General features: G+C 45.9%; 1 protein-coding gene across 1 annotated transcript in view; it reads left to right on the forward strand.

Annotated features, from left to right (window-relative positions):
• The first annotated feature begins 930 nt into the window (after positions 1–930).
• Positions 931–15,873, forward strand: part of LOC132390591 (oxidized low-density lipoprotein receptor 1-like) — a 33,270-nt gene continuing 18,327 nt past the window's right edge. The window contains exon 1 of the mRNA XM_059963197.1: positions 931–997. Within this exon, the coding sequence (XP_059819180.1) occupies positions 931–997 (67 nt within the window). The remainder of the gene's footprint in view (positions 998–15,873) is intronic.

Consider the following 15,873-nt stretch of genomic DNA (forward strand, 5'->3'; position numbering starts at 1 on the left):
GAGAGAGAAAATGCCATGGAATAAAGAAGGAGGGCGACAGTGCGCCACTGGACGTGGAAGGCGAGGGAAACCCTGTGGCTGGAAAGTTTTTATAGGGGAGGAGATTACTTTATTCGAAGGAGTATTGTGGGCTCACTGACTACGGTGTGTGTTCGGGCTTTGACCTGGGGTCATGGCTTCTCACGGACTGAAGGCCTGGAGCCCCGGTGATGAGAAGGAACAGACCAACGCCCAAATCAGGAACCAATAGTGGATGCATATATCCCGGGTAAATACAGGCTCTGTATGAGTGACACAAATCCCTCCGATACTCCCCTCCTGCCCTTAATATCTCCTCCCTGCCTTCCATTCCTCCCCACGCATCGTTTTTCACTCTCTGTAGCGCTACCTCTCTCCTTCCCTCTCCTCCGCTCTACACCTGTCATTCCGACTCTCTTTCTCTGTCTCCCTCTCTTTCTCCCGTTGGCCGCCTCTTTAATCCCGCTCGCTGCCAATCAATCGCCGAAACTGCTCACCCCTCTATTTCCTACATTACTGCTCCCTACTCCTGTTTCCCGATTTCGGTCACGCTTACCCTCTCTCTCTCTCTCCAAACACCTCACCCTTCTCTCAACCCTCTTCCCTCTGCATACTGCCGCTCACTTCTTTCTCTCCTGATTGCTAATCTTCCCCTCTCAACCCCCTCATTTTCTCCACACTCTCAATATTCTCTCAACACCCGCCACTCCAATCTCTCTCTACCCGGCTCTCCCCACGTCCTCATTCTCTGTATTTCCAGCGCTTCCACCCCCTGCTCTCGGTTCCTCTCTTTATCAGCTGTCCATCTGGAGTTTGCTGCTGTCGGTGTGACCGCCTTCTCAACACGGGCTTCCTCTGACAACGGTTCCTACCCCTTCGTGAGCTCAGAGACAACAGAGACTCCTGAACAAGATGGACGGCCGGCAAGACTTAAGTGAATGTGAAGTTCGCAAGACGGGCCCAGAGTCTCCTTCAAACGGTGAGTGGGGCAAAAAAACGGGGGGGGGGGAGAGAGAGCTGCATTCTGTGTTTAATCCCCAATGTGCGCGATCGGGCGATTGGAGGGCGACTCACTGACTCTATCTGCTCTGACCCCAGCTGAACGAATGGTAGAGGCGGTGAGGAGGGAGCTCTGACGGAACGTTTGTGAGGAGTTTGCCCTCGGGGACGGGGCGTGGAGGCAGCGCCGGTGAGGGGGCGTCGTAAGGGGAGATCTATGGAATCCGAAGAAGAGAGAATACCGTGCTAGGTGTCAGTGAAGGGAGAATACCATAGGCAGGGCGGGTGTGGAGTTTGTGCCGTGGGAGGGGTGTTGAGAAGGGTGTATTGAGAAAGGAGCGCTGTCTGGATCGGCGGGGGGGTAGGAAACATCGAGGGAGGACTGATGAGTTAGCGGACAGTGGAAGCGCTGTATAAACTTTTAACCTCACTCTCCTCTCGCTTAACTTATTCTCTATTCTCTCTCTTCCTCTCCGCCTGTCTCTTCCCTCCCCGCTCCCTCTTCCCCCTCTCTATGCTCCCTCCTTCTCCAGCTACTTCCCTTTCATTAACCCTCTCTCTCTCTTTCCCCCGTTCTCGTCCCTCCCTCTCTTTAATCCTCTCTCTCTCCACTTTCTCTCACACCCGGGTTTCCCCTTCTTTCTCGAATTCATCTCCTGCTTGCCTGCCTCAATCTCTCAACCCCTTCAATCCCCTCTCTTTCACTCCTCTCCTTTTCTTCCCACAATCCCCTTCATTCTGTCTCACTCTCTCAGCTGCCCAAACACTCTACTGACTCCTCTCTGTCACACCAGCCCTGTCCCGCGTCACCTTACACTTTCTGTCTGCACTCATTGTGTTTCCTCTCCCACACACTCTCTCTATCTCCCCTCTCTCTCTCTCTCTCTCTCAATCTCACTCTCTCTCTCTCTCTCTCTCTCTCTCTCTCTCTCTCCTCTCTCTCTCTCTCTGTCTCTCTCTGTCTCTCTCGTCTCTCACACACACACACACACACACACACACACAACACACACACACACACACACACACTCACACACACACACTCTCTCTCTTTCTCAATCGAAATCCATGTTCGTCCAATCTCGGTGCCCCCACACCCAATTGCACTTATCCTCCACTCCCACACACTCTCAGACGGGGAATAGGGTGGGAGGATGAGGCGAACCTTCGTGAAAGGTGGTTCTGGTATTTGTCTCCTGGGTACTCTTCAAAGAAACTGCGACCGGCACAGAAGAGTCGGTTTCAATTCAATGTGTCTTGCATTGCAATCCAACCAAACATGAACACCCATCAATACAGACAAACGAGTCTGCGTTACTCAGGACAAAGAAGCCAAACACAAAACGAACGTCCACAAAACGGCACAAAACACACAAAGATAACAAGCAGATGTAGAATATCAGTAAAATACATTCATGCAATATGTATGGATTCATATGGTATTGCATATATTTCTCAGTCTGAGGGGAGAGTTGATACAGGTTTCTATCGTGGCAAGAGACGGTGCATTTCTCCCCTAGAGAGAAATGTCTAATACCACGGAGTGGAAGCTCAGAGTGTGTATCTTTTCAGGAGAGGTGAGGGGCAAGATTTTATATACCCAGAGAGCGTGGGTGACAGAACTGTGCTGCCAAGGGTAGTGGTAGACGTAAATCGATAGAGACGTTTAATTGGCATTTTGACAGTCACATGGGTGTGCAGGGATTGGAGGGAGATGAACATTATGTCGTTCAAAACGATTTAGGTTTCGACCGTATAATTGGTACAGCAAAACATTCGGGCCGAGCATTCTGTTTAGTTCTATGATTTACGCTCACTGCTCTGCGTGAGCCAAAGAGAGTGATTTCAACTTAGAGGATGGGAAGAGCAGGGCAGGAGTGGATCACGGAATATGACGATGGATTGACAAAGACAAGTAACGACTTTTTTCCACGGCCAGTGAACGACCCACAAGGAGAGATAGGTTAGACTCAAGCATCTGGCTAATCTGCTTTTTAACAGCGCCCCCTCATTATCACGGTATCTGCTGAAGGATTCATGGTGAATTTATCACCGATCGGAACGACCAAACCGCAAAGAATAACAACGTCCACTATAACAGTCACAAATTCCCAACATTTCCCCGAAACGACATTTACGGTGATATCAACACACGCCTCAACGTGGTACTGACGGGTCTTTCAGCATGACCACGACTCACCCCTCACCGTGACACTGACACAACCCCCACCAACACATCCCTCAAACATGATACCGACATATCCCTCAACCTGCTGCATACACACAACCTAATGTAATAACGATTATCTGTCACACTGACACGCCTCTCACCGTGGCACGGACAGGTAACGCACTGTGATGTGGACACATCCCTCACTGTGACACAGACACGTCCATCACTTTTCTTTTCTTATCATAACAGTAACTGTCACTCCACCAAAACACCGACATATCACTCACCGTCACAAAGACACAACCCTCACTGTAATACCGTCAAGCCCCTCAGAGGGTCACCCACTCAGTCCTCTCCGTGACAACAACACAACACTGACTGTGTCACTCTGTTTTACTCCATGGGGACGCATTTCGGCTTTTTTGCCGAATTTCGGCCTTTTCTGTTGTGGGAGGATTGGGGTGAGTTCTGAGTTACAGGATTCACTGTAGTTTTTATTTTACTTTCCTGTTCTGTATTTTTCCCATTGTAGATTTCAGGAGCAAGCATATTTTGTACATGGTTATCCTTAGCACTGCCAGTTTTGATTAGCCACGCTGGTATGCGTGTATTTATGAAATAAGTAAAACATTTTTATGGTAACTAAACAAATGCATGTTATGAGTTGGAACGTACGTGGTTGGAACCATCCGATTAAGCGAAAGAAGTCTTTTAAAATCATTAATCGATTCCAACTCGATATAATTTTTGCTCCAGAAACGCATATCAAAGCGGGCGATCAAAATAGACTTTATAAAATGTGGAAAGCCTTCAATGTCACACAACTTGTCAAAATAGAACAGATAATCTTTTTTATGAAATCTAATATTTTATTCATCCAAAACGACATTCTGTCAGATATTAATGGTAGATTTTTAACTGTTAAATGACAATTTGTATTAGAAAACTTGATCTGGTTCACCTACCAATACACATAAAATGCTGATAGTTCTCGGCCCTAAAAGTTGACAATGCTTCTCCTTCTAGATGCTGCCTGGCATGCTACGTTCCACCAGCATTTTGTGAGTGTTGCTTGAATTTCCAGCATCTGCTGATTTCCTCGTATTCTGCTTAACTTATATGGACCTGATGTAGACGATCCTTCTTAATTGCCGGATTAAATTAATATATGTTTTTATAGGTGGTGATTTCGGTTGTTTAAATCCTTTGATTGACAAGAATTCAAGCAATCAGCGGCCTCAGAGTTTTTCTGCTTCACTTAATAACTTTTTTTTGTGGCCTGGACGAAATTTGGGGACATTTTCATCTTAACGATAGAGATAGTTCCTTTTTTCACGTTCTCAAAAAATATTCTACAATCGATTATTTTATAGCTGATCACCGATTTTTTTCCAAAGTCTAGAAATTTGTATATGATGCTATGTTTTTTTTTCTCGGATCAAGAGCCTTTAAGCTTAGCTTTTGATTTGAATAAAGTCGTTATTGCAAATATGCCCTGGCGTTTTCCAGATAAGTTATTGCAAAGTTAGGTCTTTGTCCAATTTATTGAGACTCAGCTGAAAACTTTTTTAAAAAATTTAATATACGGGAGATGTGTCGAAATTGATTATATGGATATATTTAGAGCATATTTGCGCGGTCAGATAATTCAGCTTAGCTCAGATTAACAAACAGACAAAAGGAGTTAGATAAGATTTCCAACAAATTAAAGACTTAGATAATACTTATGCAATCTCTCCTGACATTGATGTATTAAAGTAATGACTTCAACTCCAATCACAATATAATTTATTATTAACTTATCCTATTGAAAGACATTTGTTTAAATTAAAAAAGTCAATTTTATGCATTTGGAGATAAAAGTAATAAGCTATTAACAGATCAATTAAAAGCAGCTAGAGCTAAAAAGACACATTTTCAAAAACATTTTAAGGGAAATGATAGTTTAGCATGTAATTATGAAGATATTGATATTATTCAAGACTTTTACATTGAACTTTAAAAATCTCAGTTTCCAGTTGGTTCTTCTAAAATGAATGCCTTTTTACAAAAGATCGATTTTCCTCGAATCTCTGTTGAAGATCTAAAGCTCTTGATGCTCCTATTGCTGAAAGCGAAATTCAAAAAGCTGTTTTTTTTTTTTTGTTTTGTTTTGTTTTTTTTTTTTTTTTTTTTTTTTTTTTTTGCATTTCAATCTGGTAAAGTTCCTGGACTGGATTGTTATTCGGTAGGATATTGTAAAAAACAACTTGAACAATTTCTTTCTCCATAATATGTTGGAAATGATTAAAATGCTTTTTTTTTATAGATAGGTTTCCTCCCGCATTTGATGAAGCTATTTCTTTAAGTCTTAAGAAAGATAAAGACCCTTCAGACTGTGCTTAATATAACCTATTTAATTACTAAATGTGGATGCTAAAATTCTTTAAAAAATCATGGTTTATCGGCTGGTAGTATGCCTAAAATTTTCTCTCAAGACCAACCAGGCTTTGTAAAGGGCCTATATTCCTTTTCTAATGTTCGGAGACCTTTAAGTATTAAATATTGTTGTCTCTCTTGATGTTGAAAGTGGATTGTCAGAGTTGAATGGAAATAATTATTTGATGTTTTAGAGAAATTTGGCGATGGTATTAATTTTAATAGTGGATTAGAATGTCATATAAAAGCCATATTGTTGCTGTTATTAATGATAATTGCACACTCCTTCTTTCGGCGTTGCCAGGGTTCGAGACAAGGATGTTCGTCAAGCCGTTTGTTACTTACTTTGGTGCTCGAACCCTTTGCTTTCCTGAAGCTGAAGACATTCATGGATCTATCATAAATGCGACTGTTCATAAGATCTCCCTTTATCTGACGATCTCTTAGTTTATATTTCGAATCCTGGAGAATCCATTCCTAGTTTATTGAAACTAATAAACGACTTTGGAAAGTTTTCGGGATATAAACTAAACCTTCATAAAAGGGATTATTCCCCTAAATGATTTTGCTTCTCTGCATGATGATATTCCTTTCAGAGTTACTGACACATTTAAACATTTATGTATGATTATTACCAATAATCAAAGAAATTTATAAAGCTAATTTGGTTCTTTTAGTGGATTTTATGAAGCAAATATTTGGTAGATGGAATCCATTTTACACTTTCGTTAGCTGGCCGAACTCATGCAAATATAATACTAATTTTAGCAATTTTTTATATGTATATCAAAATATCCCTATTTTTGATTGAGAATTTGTTTGATTCGGTTGACTCTCTTATTTCATTTTTGTTTGGAATAGCAAAAGAGCAAAAATTGGTAAATATCACTTACATTTTTTTTAAATGGAGATCTCGTTGTGCCTACTTTAAGTATGTATTATAGGGCTGTTAATATACGCAATGTGTGTTTTTGGTTATATTGGGCTGATAAAAATGAACGACCACCTTGGGCTGATTTCGAATTCAATGCTATGAAACAGTTTCTCTGTCTGTACAACTGGCCAAATTTACTAATTTACATTTATACCCCGCGATTAATCAGTCATTACGAATTTGGTTCCAGTTTCCTATTTTTTTTAAATCTCAAAAATATAAACTTTTTAGTTTAATTTATCGAAATTATTTATTTAAACCTCCATTAAGTGATGCTACCTTTCTTCTTTGGAGGAATAACGAGTTTATTCTATAATGGAGTTGTTCCAAGATGGTCCCTTGATGTCCTTTAAGAAAATAGTAACTAAATACTCTCTCTCGCTTTCACATTTCCTGCAATATCTTCAGGTCAGACACTTCTTACAAGAATAATTAAGTAATTTTCCAGATATACTGGGTTCTGACCTGTTAGATATTATTTTAAAAATGAATCCTTTAGTGAAATGTTTTATTGGGAAAATTTATAATTTATTGTTTCACAGCACAATTACCCTTCACTTAGTATTGGGCGAGAGAGCTTAACATGAACTTGATAACAAAAAAATGGCTGCGGATTTTGAAGTTGGTTAAATCTACTTCGATCTCTGCCAGTCACTCTTTAATTCTACTTCATATTATATATCGTTACTATTTGACAAAGGAGAGATTGTCTAAAATGTTTCCTGATGTTGATAGTCTGTGTGATAGATGTAAAACTGAGACAACCGCATTGAAACATATGTTTTGGTCGTGTTCTGAATTGAAACATTTTCGAAAGTCTATTTTCTCTACAATATCTAACGTTTAAAACAGTAATTTACAATCTAATATACTGACAGTTTTATTTGGTATAATCCCACAACATATTCATGGTACTTCTACACCATACCAACATGTAATTGCATTTGTTACATTATTGGCCAGAAGGGCTATTTTGTTGAAATGGAATGATGCTACTGCTCCTGCTTTGATACAATGGTTTTCTCAGTTGATGCTATGTGTTAGTTTGGAGAAAATCAGAAGTCGAATTTTTGATTCTCGATTTGATTTTGAGAAAAGGGTGAGGTTCGTTGGCCCGCCACTATCATCTGATTTGAGTTAATTTATATGGCTTCCTTCCGATTTTTCTTCAAATGAATTTGAGTTGGTGATTGATGGTTTTCTTTTTCTTCGGTTTTTTTTTCCAGTTAGTACTTTTTTTTACTCTGAGTTAGCAGGGTTATTTTTTTTCTTTCTTTATTCCTTTCAAAAATTCTTAACACGTTATTTTTTCTTATTATTATTGATATATTGCTTCGCTTTATTAATCAGACATTTGCTAATTTAATTCTTCATTGAACATAATGACATGTTGACAATGTATTTTTATTGATCTTAAATAATGATTAATAAGATGAATTTAAAAGAAAGAAAAGACACCAACACATCCATCGTGACCCGATGACAGCAACGAGTGCCTCACTGTAACACCGTCAAACCTCGCACAGTGACCCCGACATATCTCTCACCATGACACAGAGATACACCGCGATGTGACCCGGTACACCTCTCACATGGACCCAGAAGCACCTATCACAGTGACAGCTACACGTCTCTCACTGAAACACCGTCAAACCTCGCACTGTGACCCCGACATATCTCTCACCATGACATAGAGATACACCGCGATGTGACCCGGTACACCTCTCACATGGACCCAGAAGCACCTATTACAATGACAATCACAAGTCTCTCACTGCAACACCGTCAAACCTCACAAGGTGACCCCGACATATCTCTCACCATGACATAGAGATACACCGCGATGTGACCCGGTACACCTCTCACATGGACCCAGAAGCACCTATCACAGTGACAGCTACACGTCTCTCACTGAAACACCGTCAAACCTCGCACTGTGACCCCGACATATCTTTCACCGTGACATAGAGATACACCGCGATGTGACCCGGTACACCTCTCACATGGACCCAGAAGCACCTATCACAGTGACAGCTACACGTCTCTCACTGAAACACCAGCTCTGTGTGACAGGGAATCAAATATCAACGCGATACCGACGCAGCCCCCGTCGTGGTCACGAACAAAAACCTCGCTGATAACCTGAACTAATCCTCAAAGTGTCCCAGACCCGTACCTCACTGTGGCGCCGACGCCCCTCACTGTGCCAACAGCGCCCTTCACCATGACAGTGACACACCACTCAACCTGACCCGCTCTGTTGCGTGACGCTGACGCCCTATAAACGCCAAACATCCTTCAACATCTCAGATCACCTCTGACCGAAACTACATACTCCTTTGGGAAGAAAGTCAGGAGATGAACAGGACCCAACGGTAATGTTGACTGGCACTCCATGAGTTAAACTCAACTTTGAATTCAACATATCTGAGATTTCCTACCTGGATCTCTCCCAGAGAACCTGTCTCAAGGAGACTCCGAAACACACCTCACAGTGACACCGACACACCCTTCACCGTGATACCGAGACACCACTGACACCTACAGGCTGATCGACGTGACCCGCCCAGCTCCGCACCGTGACATGGACTCACACGTCACTGTGACACCGACACGAACTTCAGCGGACACTGAGACACCACAGAGACTTACAGTCTCCTCAAGGTCACCCGCCCAGCTCCGCACCGTGACAAGACCTCACACGTCTCAGTAACAACCCTCACCGAAACAGTATCGCCCCTCAACATACACCGATGCACAGCTCACTGAGGTAATTACCCACACCTCACCCTGACACAGGCAAACCCCTTACCATGATACCGATACCTAAAGCAACAATGACACCGACATAGTCCTCTCCATCACACAGACACACACCTCAGCGTGACAATCGGACACACACCGTGGCCATGACATGCCTCTCCCGGTGACACAGACACACTCCTGTCAAACACACATTACACAGATACTCCTTCCACCGTGACACTGCCAGACCCCTCACTCTGACATTTCCCTAGCCGTGACATCGAGATACACTTCGGTGTTTCCCGGCACTCATCTCTCTGGGGCACATCAACACTTACCACAGTGACACCGACACGTAACCCACATCAACTCGGACAGGCTCCAGGCTGAGACAGGGAATCGATCCTGACCACGATACTGACAGAGACCCCATTTTAATGACAGGAAAACCTTCACCGTGACAATGATAACCTCTCAGGGTGACACTGACACATCCCGAAAGGTGGCGCCGACGCCTCTCACTGTGTCCCCAGCATATCCTTCACTATGACACCCTTCACCGCGACAACGACACAACACTCTCTGTGACCCGTTCGGTAACGTGACGCTGACTCACGTGTCACTGAAAATGCTAAACATCCTTCACCATCTCTCTCAGTATCACAGATTCGTCAGTCTAAGTTCACCTCCGACCGAAACTGCCACGTGCTAAACTCAACCCTTCAATCCAGGATATCTGAGATTTCCCACCTGGATCTCTCCCGGAGATCATGTCTCAAGAATCTTTTTGGGTTCAACTCTACTCTGTCCGATCTTAAACGAATGCACAGCGATCTCCGTCACCAGTTCACTGAGATGGAATCGAGGTACAGATCTGCCAACGAAACCAGGGCTCAAATCTGTGAATTGTTGACCAGCAGAAGAGCTGAAGTACCATCCCCTTCTTTCACCCGTTCCTCATCACAGGGTAGGCATGGAAGGAGGGATTGAGTGATTGGACAGTGCCCAGATAGATTCATCCCATGTGTGTCCCCAAAATGCGTTAAGGCACCTTGCAGAGAGAGTTTCACTTTGAATCCGGAGTGTGTGCCGGGACGGTGTGGAAAGCAGCGTTTCTCCACGTCTGACGACAGGAATGTGAGATGGGTCCGTGTAGAGAAAGATACAGCCAGATTCTGACCGTGTTAGTGTGTGATCGGATACTGTGGAGGGAGCTTACATTTGTGTCTCACCCCGTTTGTGTATAATGCGTGTCTGTGTTTTACACAGTGTACGTGTGGTGAGAAGCTATAGCGGAAGGGGGGTGGGTGTGCTGCGTTTGGGGAGAGGGGGTGGGGGTAGTCATGTGTGCGTGTGTCTGACACCGGGAACAGTGACGCGTACCGGGATGGTGTTCCGCTCCGTGGCTGATACCAGGGGTAAGTGAGATTCTCATGTTTTCTGACCCTGTGTTGTGTGATGTCACCGGGTAGAAGGAGCAGCACACTGTGTCTGACCACCGGAGTATGCGGGCGGGATGTTGCAGGGGGTGTTCAGTTCCCATCAGGAGCGGTGTGTAATGGGCTGGTGTGGAGTGTGGTTCACACTGTGTTTGTCAGAAGGGCTTTGTGATGGGGAGGTATGCAGGTATCTTCACTTCGTGTTTGACCCAAAGAGTGCGTGATGGTGTGATGGGTAGAAAGCTTCTGTCTGAGATTCAGCCAGTCGTGTGTAATGAGACAGTGTGGAAGGAGCGGCACTCTGTGCTGAGATGATGATGGGACAGTGAGACAAGAGCTTCATTCTTTGTCACACCCCGGGATTTGTGACGGGACATTGTGGATGGAACCCAGATTTGTGTCTGACCGATCTGGAAGTGCGTGATTGAATGGCCCGTGGTGACATTCACTCTATAACCGATTCCGGATGCCTGTGATTAGACAGTGCGAGGGAGGTTCGTTGTGTCCCTGATCTCAGAAGTGTGGGATGGAAAGGTGTGGATGGAGATTCACTCTGTGTCTGATCCACGGGAGTGTGTGATGAGACGGTGCGGACGGTGCACACTGTTTTGGACACTGCGTGTGTGTCATGGGAGAGGGAGAAAGATCTTCACTCCATGTCTTTGTCCGGGTGTCAGTAATCGGACGGTGCTGAAGGAGCTACACTTTGTCTGATCCCTGAAGCGTGCGATGGGCAAATGTCACAGTAGATTAACTCTGCGTCTCACTCCGAGAGTACGTGACAGGATCGGTGTAGAGTGAGCTTCGTGTCTCCCCGCAAAGAGCGTGTGATTTGACAGTGAGCAGCGTGCAGTCTGAACCAATATCTGTTTGAGGGGGCCGTGGAGAGAGAGAGAGAGAGAGAGAGAGAGAGAGAGAGAGAGAGAGAGAGAGAGAGAGAGAGAGAGAGAGAGAGAGAGAGAGAGAGAGAGAGGAGAGAGAGAGAGGAGAGAGAGAGAGAGAGAGAGAGAGAGAGAGAGAGAGAGAGGAGAGAGAGAAAGCGAGAGAGAGGAAGGGGAGAGAGAAAGCTCACTCTGTGTCTAACCCAGGGGGTGTGCGATGGGAGAGTGTGGAGAGACCTTCATTCTGTTTCTGTTCCAATGAATCTGTCGGACGTCGTAGAGGGAACTTCATTCTCTGTCTCTCCCCGAGAGTGTGCGATAGGACAGTGTAGTAAGAGATTCCATCTGTGTCTTCACCCCGGGAGCGTGTGATGGATGGTTTGCAGGGAAGTTCATTGTACCTGACCCTTGTGAATGTGCGATGGGGACGTTGTAGGCGAAGTTCACCCAATGACTGAACCCAGGTGTGAGTGATGGCTCTACTTGGCGTGAAATTCACTCTGTGTGTCACCCGGGTGTGTGTGATTGGAATGTGTCGAGATATTCATTCTGTGTCTCATTCGTATTTATTCCTGAATTCCAGAGCAAACCGTGTCCCAAATACTGGTTCAGAAATAAAGACCGGTGTTATTACGCATCCACGTTTGAAGCATCATTCCGCAAAGCAGTTCATGAATGCTCAAATCGTTATTCAAGGCTGCTCAGATTTAATTCATGGGATGAAGCGGTATGTGTCACAGCACGAGAAGATCCCACAGTAACACAGGAATTATAACACTCTCCCGGGGTCAGACACAGAGTGAATCTCCCTCCTTACCGTCCCATCACACACTCCCGGGTTCAGACACAGAGTGAATCTCCCTCCACACCGTCCCATCACACACACCCGGGTTCAGACACAGAGTGAATCTCCCTCCACACCGTCCCATCACACACTCCCGGGGTCAGACACAGAGTGATCGCCCTCCACACCGTCCCATCTCACAATCCCGGGGTCAGACACAGAGTGAATCTCCCTCCACACCGTCCCATCACACACTCCCGGGGTCAGACACAGAGTGAACCTCCCTCCACCCCGTCCCATCACACACTCCCGGGATCAGACACAGAGTGAATCTCCCTCCACACCGTCCCATCACACACTCCCGTGCTCAGACACAGAGTGAGTCTCCCACCACACCGTCCCATCACACACTCCCGGGGTCAGACACAGAGTTAATCGCCCTCCACACCGTCCCATCACACAATCCCGGGGTCAAACACAGAGTGAATCTCCCTCCACACCGTCCCATCATACTCTCCCGGGGTCAGACTCAGTGTGTATCTCCCTCCACACCGTCCCATCACACTCTCCCGTAAATAGTTTTCGATTCTCGGCATTAACAAAGGAATTTAATTTTACAGCGTTTTATTTTTCGATCTCCTATCCCCCGAGACATCACTTACTGGGTTGGAAAATGCAATAGCAGGTGAGATTTGGACTGATATGTGGGGTGGTAGTTGGGGAATTATACTGTCCTAAAGGGAGAAAATCGGAATAGTTTGCGGACGGAAGTAGGTTTCTGGGAAGAGGGAGGCGGACTGGGATTTGTCTGAAGAATGAAAGGATGGTACAATGGGAATATTTTAGGGAGCGATACGGGTCTGTCACGGGACAGGACAATGAAATATGTTGACGATTGTCAGTGGGTTCCGGGGATTATTTTGGTGACGGCGGGCACTGGGAGATGCAGTGGAATTAGTTCGGGGTCTGACAGAGATCTGTGAGGAGCAGGAGGCAGAGTCGAATTAGTTTGACGACAGGCCTTGCTCTGTGAGAGAGAGAGAGTTATGCAGCAGGATCACTTTGGGGTCTGACTCTGATCTGCGGGGAGAGAGTGGGTATACTGGATTAGTTTCGAGACCGATACGGGGATGTGGACACAGAGTTGCTCAGTGGGTCCAGATTGCGGACTGACGTAGGACTGAGGGAGCGGTGAGGGGTAATGGGATTAACCTGGATCCGGACGTGAACTGTTGGGAGAGGGAGGAGCTGTGGGATGGATTTCGGGACCACGTTTCACTCTGTGGGGGGGGGGGGTGGCTGTCGATGGGATATTGGGATTTGTTTGGTGACTGAAATAGATCTGACGGGAGAAATGGTTGTATTCGATTCTCATTGGGACTGCCACAGGACTGTGGAGACCGCGGGACGACAGGCCGGAGGCTGTGGGGAGGTAGTGTATTTGGTTTAATTTGACGACTGCCACAGGGCAGTGGGGAGACATTCGGACACTGGGATTATTTTGGGAATGACATGAGACTGTGGGGATTGCGCTGATTTAATGGGATTAGCTTGGCGACGGTCTCGTGTTATCTGCCGGTTCTGTTTAATCTCTGTTCAATTTTTAAAAATAATTTATTGACAGGAATGATGGTTTTGATCTGCTGTACATGGTGCCTTCAGGAAGGTCCTCCTGCAGTGAATGTAAACCGAATAGGAGGGGTGAAACTTGCATTTTCCATCAACACCATTTCATCTGCGAGAAGACCGCACCCTACCGCCCAGATATTCCTGAAATTATCCAGGTTCTCTGTCAGCAGCCCGGAGAGCCGACTTGAATCAAATGATTACCCTGTCCATCCCTTACTTATCTCTCGTTCACTCTCACTCACCCCATTATATAAAAATCCTCCCCGCAGTCTCTGACCCTACCTGCTGATCTAATCTCCTCTTTTCGGAACCCCATTCTCCCCACTACACATGGACAACCCCACTTTCCATCTACCCCGCTCATTCTCGCCATCTCTCTCTCATCCCACTCTTCCTCACTCCTTCTAACTCTCTCTCTATCCCCTCTCCTCACCCTATTTTCTCAACCTTTCTCCGTCCGCTGTTTCTCCGCGCCCTCTTCCAACCTATTTTCTCTAACCCTCCCGATTCTCCCTCTCTATCGCATTCTCTCCCTCCCCTGTCCGTTCCCTCCAACACCTCCGTCTCCGCGATCTCTCCCACTTTTTCCTTTCCACCCACTCGAAGCTCCATCCTGTCCCGTCTGGGTCCCGATACCACAACTCTGGGTATAGTCTGTGCGCATTCCCTCTGTCTGTCTCCCTCTTGAGTTGATGCAAATCTGTCAGCTACGCACCCTTCCTCTCTCCATCTCTGTCCCTCGAGTCACGGCAATATTCCTGTAAATCTCCCTGTTCATTCTCACCGGCTCAATGCCGATTTCCCAGAGCAGGTTGACCAAAACTGTGCCGCCCCACTGACGCCCGGCACCACGGCAACGTGACCTTCCGACACCTGTACTCAGTGTCCTGACCAATGAAGACCAGCGGGCCAAGTGGCCTGTCCACTCGGATCGGATGTTTTGCAGCGTAATCGCCATTTGATTTATTATCTGAGAGTTACACAGCTTGGATTTTGGCAGCATCAGATGTAAAATTAAGGTAATTTACAAATATTAATGAATAGCTAATAATTTGCCTAACGTGAGGAAAGATATTGTCAATTACTGTAGAGGGTGTCATACGTGCCAGGTAGTGGGAAAATATTAATCAGGGCATCCCAAAAGCACCACTTCGGCCGATACCTGCGCTTGGTGAACCATTTTCCAGGGTCATAGTGAATCGTGTAGGCCCATTGACAAAGACTGCAGCTGCTCCATCATTGAGGCGAGCAAAACAGCCGGATGAACTCAGCAGGTCGGGCAGCATCTGTTGAAAGAAGCAGTCAACGTTTCGGGCCGAGACCCGTCGTCAGGACTAAAGAAGGACGGGGCAGGGTCCCTATAAAGAAGATGAGGTGAGGGTGGAAACCCAATCAGACGACAGATCAAGGGGTGGGGGATGTGAAGCAGGGAGGGCATAGGCAGCAGAGGTAAAGAAGGAATGTAAGGGGAAAGCACTATGGGTAGTGGAAGATGGCAGAATCATGAGAGGTGATAGGCAGCTAGAAGAGGAGGGAGAGTGAAAGTGGGATGGCGGAAGGGGATTACCGGAAGTTGAAGGATCGATGCTGATAACAAGGAGCTGGAGACTACCCAGACGGTATATGAGATGTTGTTCCTCCAGCCAAAATTTGGCCTCATCATGGCAGTAGAGGAGGCCGTGTATGGACATATCGGAATGGGAAAGTGAAGCAGAGTTGAAGTGGGTAGCAACCGGGAGATCCTGTCTGTTGTGGCGGACTGAGCGGAGGTGCTCGATGAAGCGGTCCCCCAATCTGTGTCGGGTCTCGCCGATGTAGAGGAGGCCGCACCGGGAGCACCGGTTGCAATAGAC

This window comes from Hypanus sabinus, unplaced genomic scaffold (assembly GCF_030144855.1).
Source record: "Hypanus sabinus isolate sHypSab1 unplaced genomic scaffold, sHypSab1.hap1 scaffold_976, whole genome shotgun sequence".
Taxonomy (NCBI): Eukaryota; Metazoa; Chordata; class Chondrichthyes; order Myliobatiformes; family Dasyatidae; genus Hypanus; species Hypanus sabinus.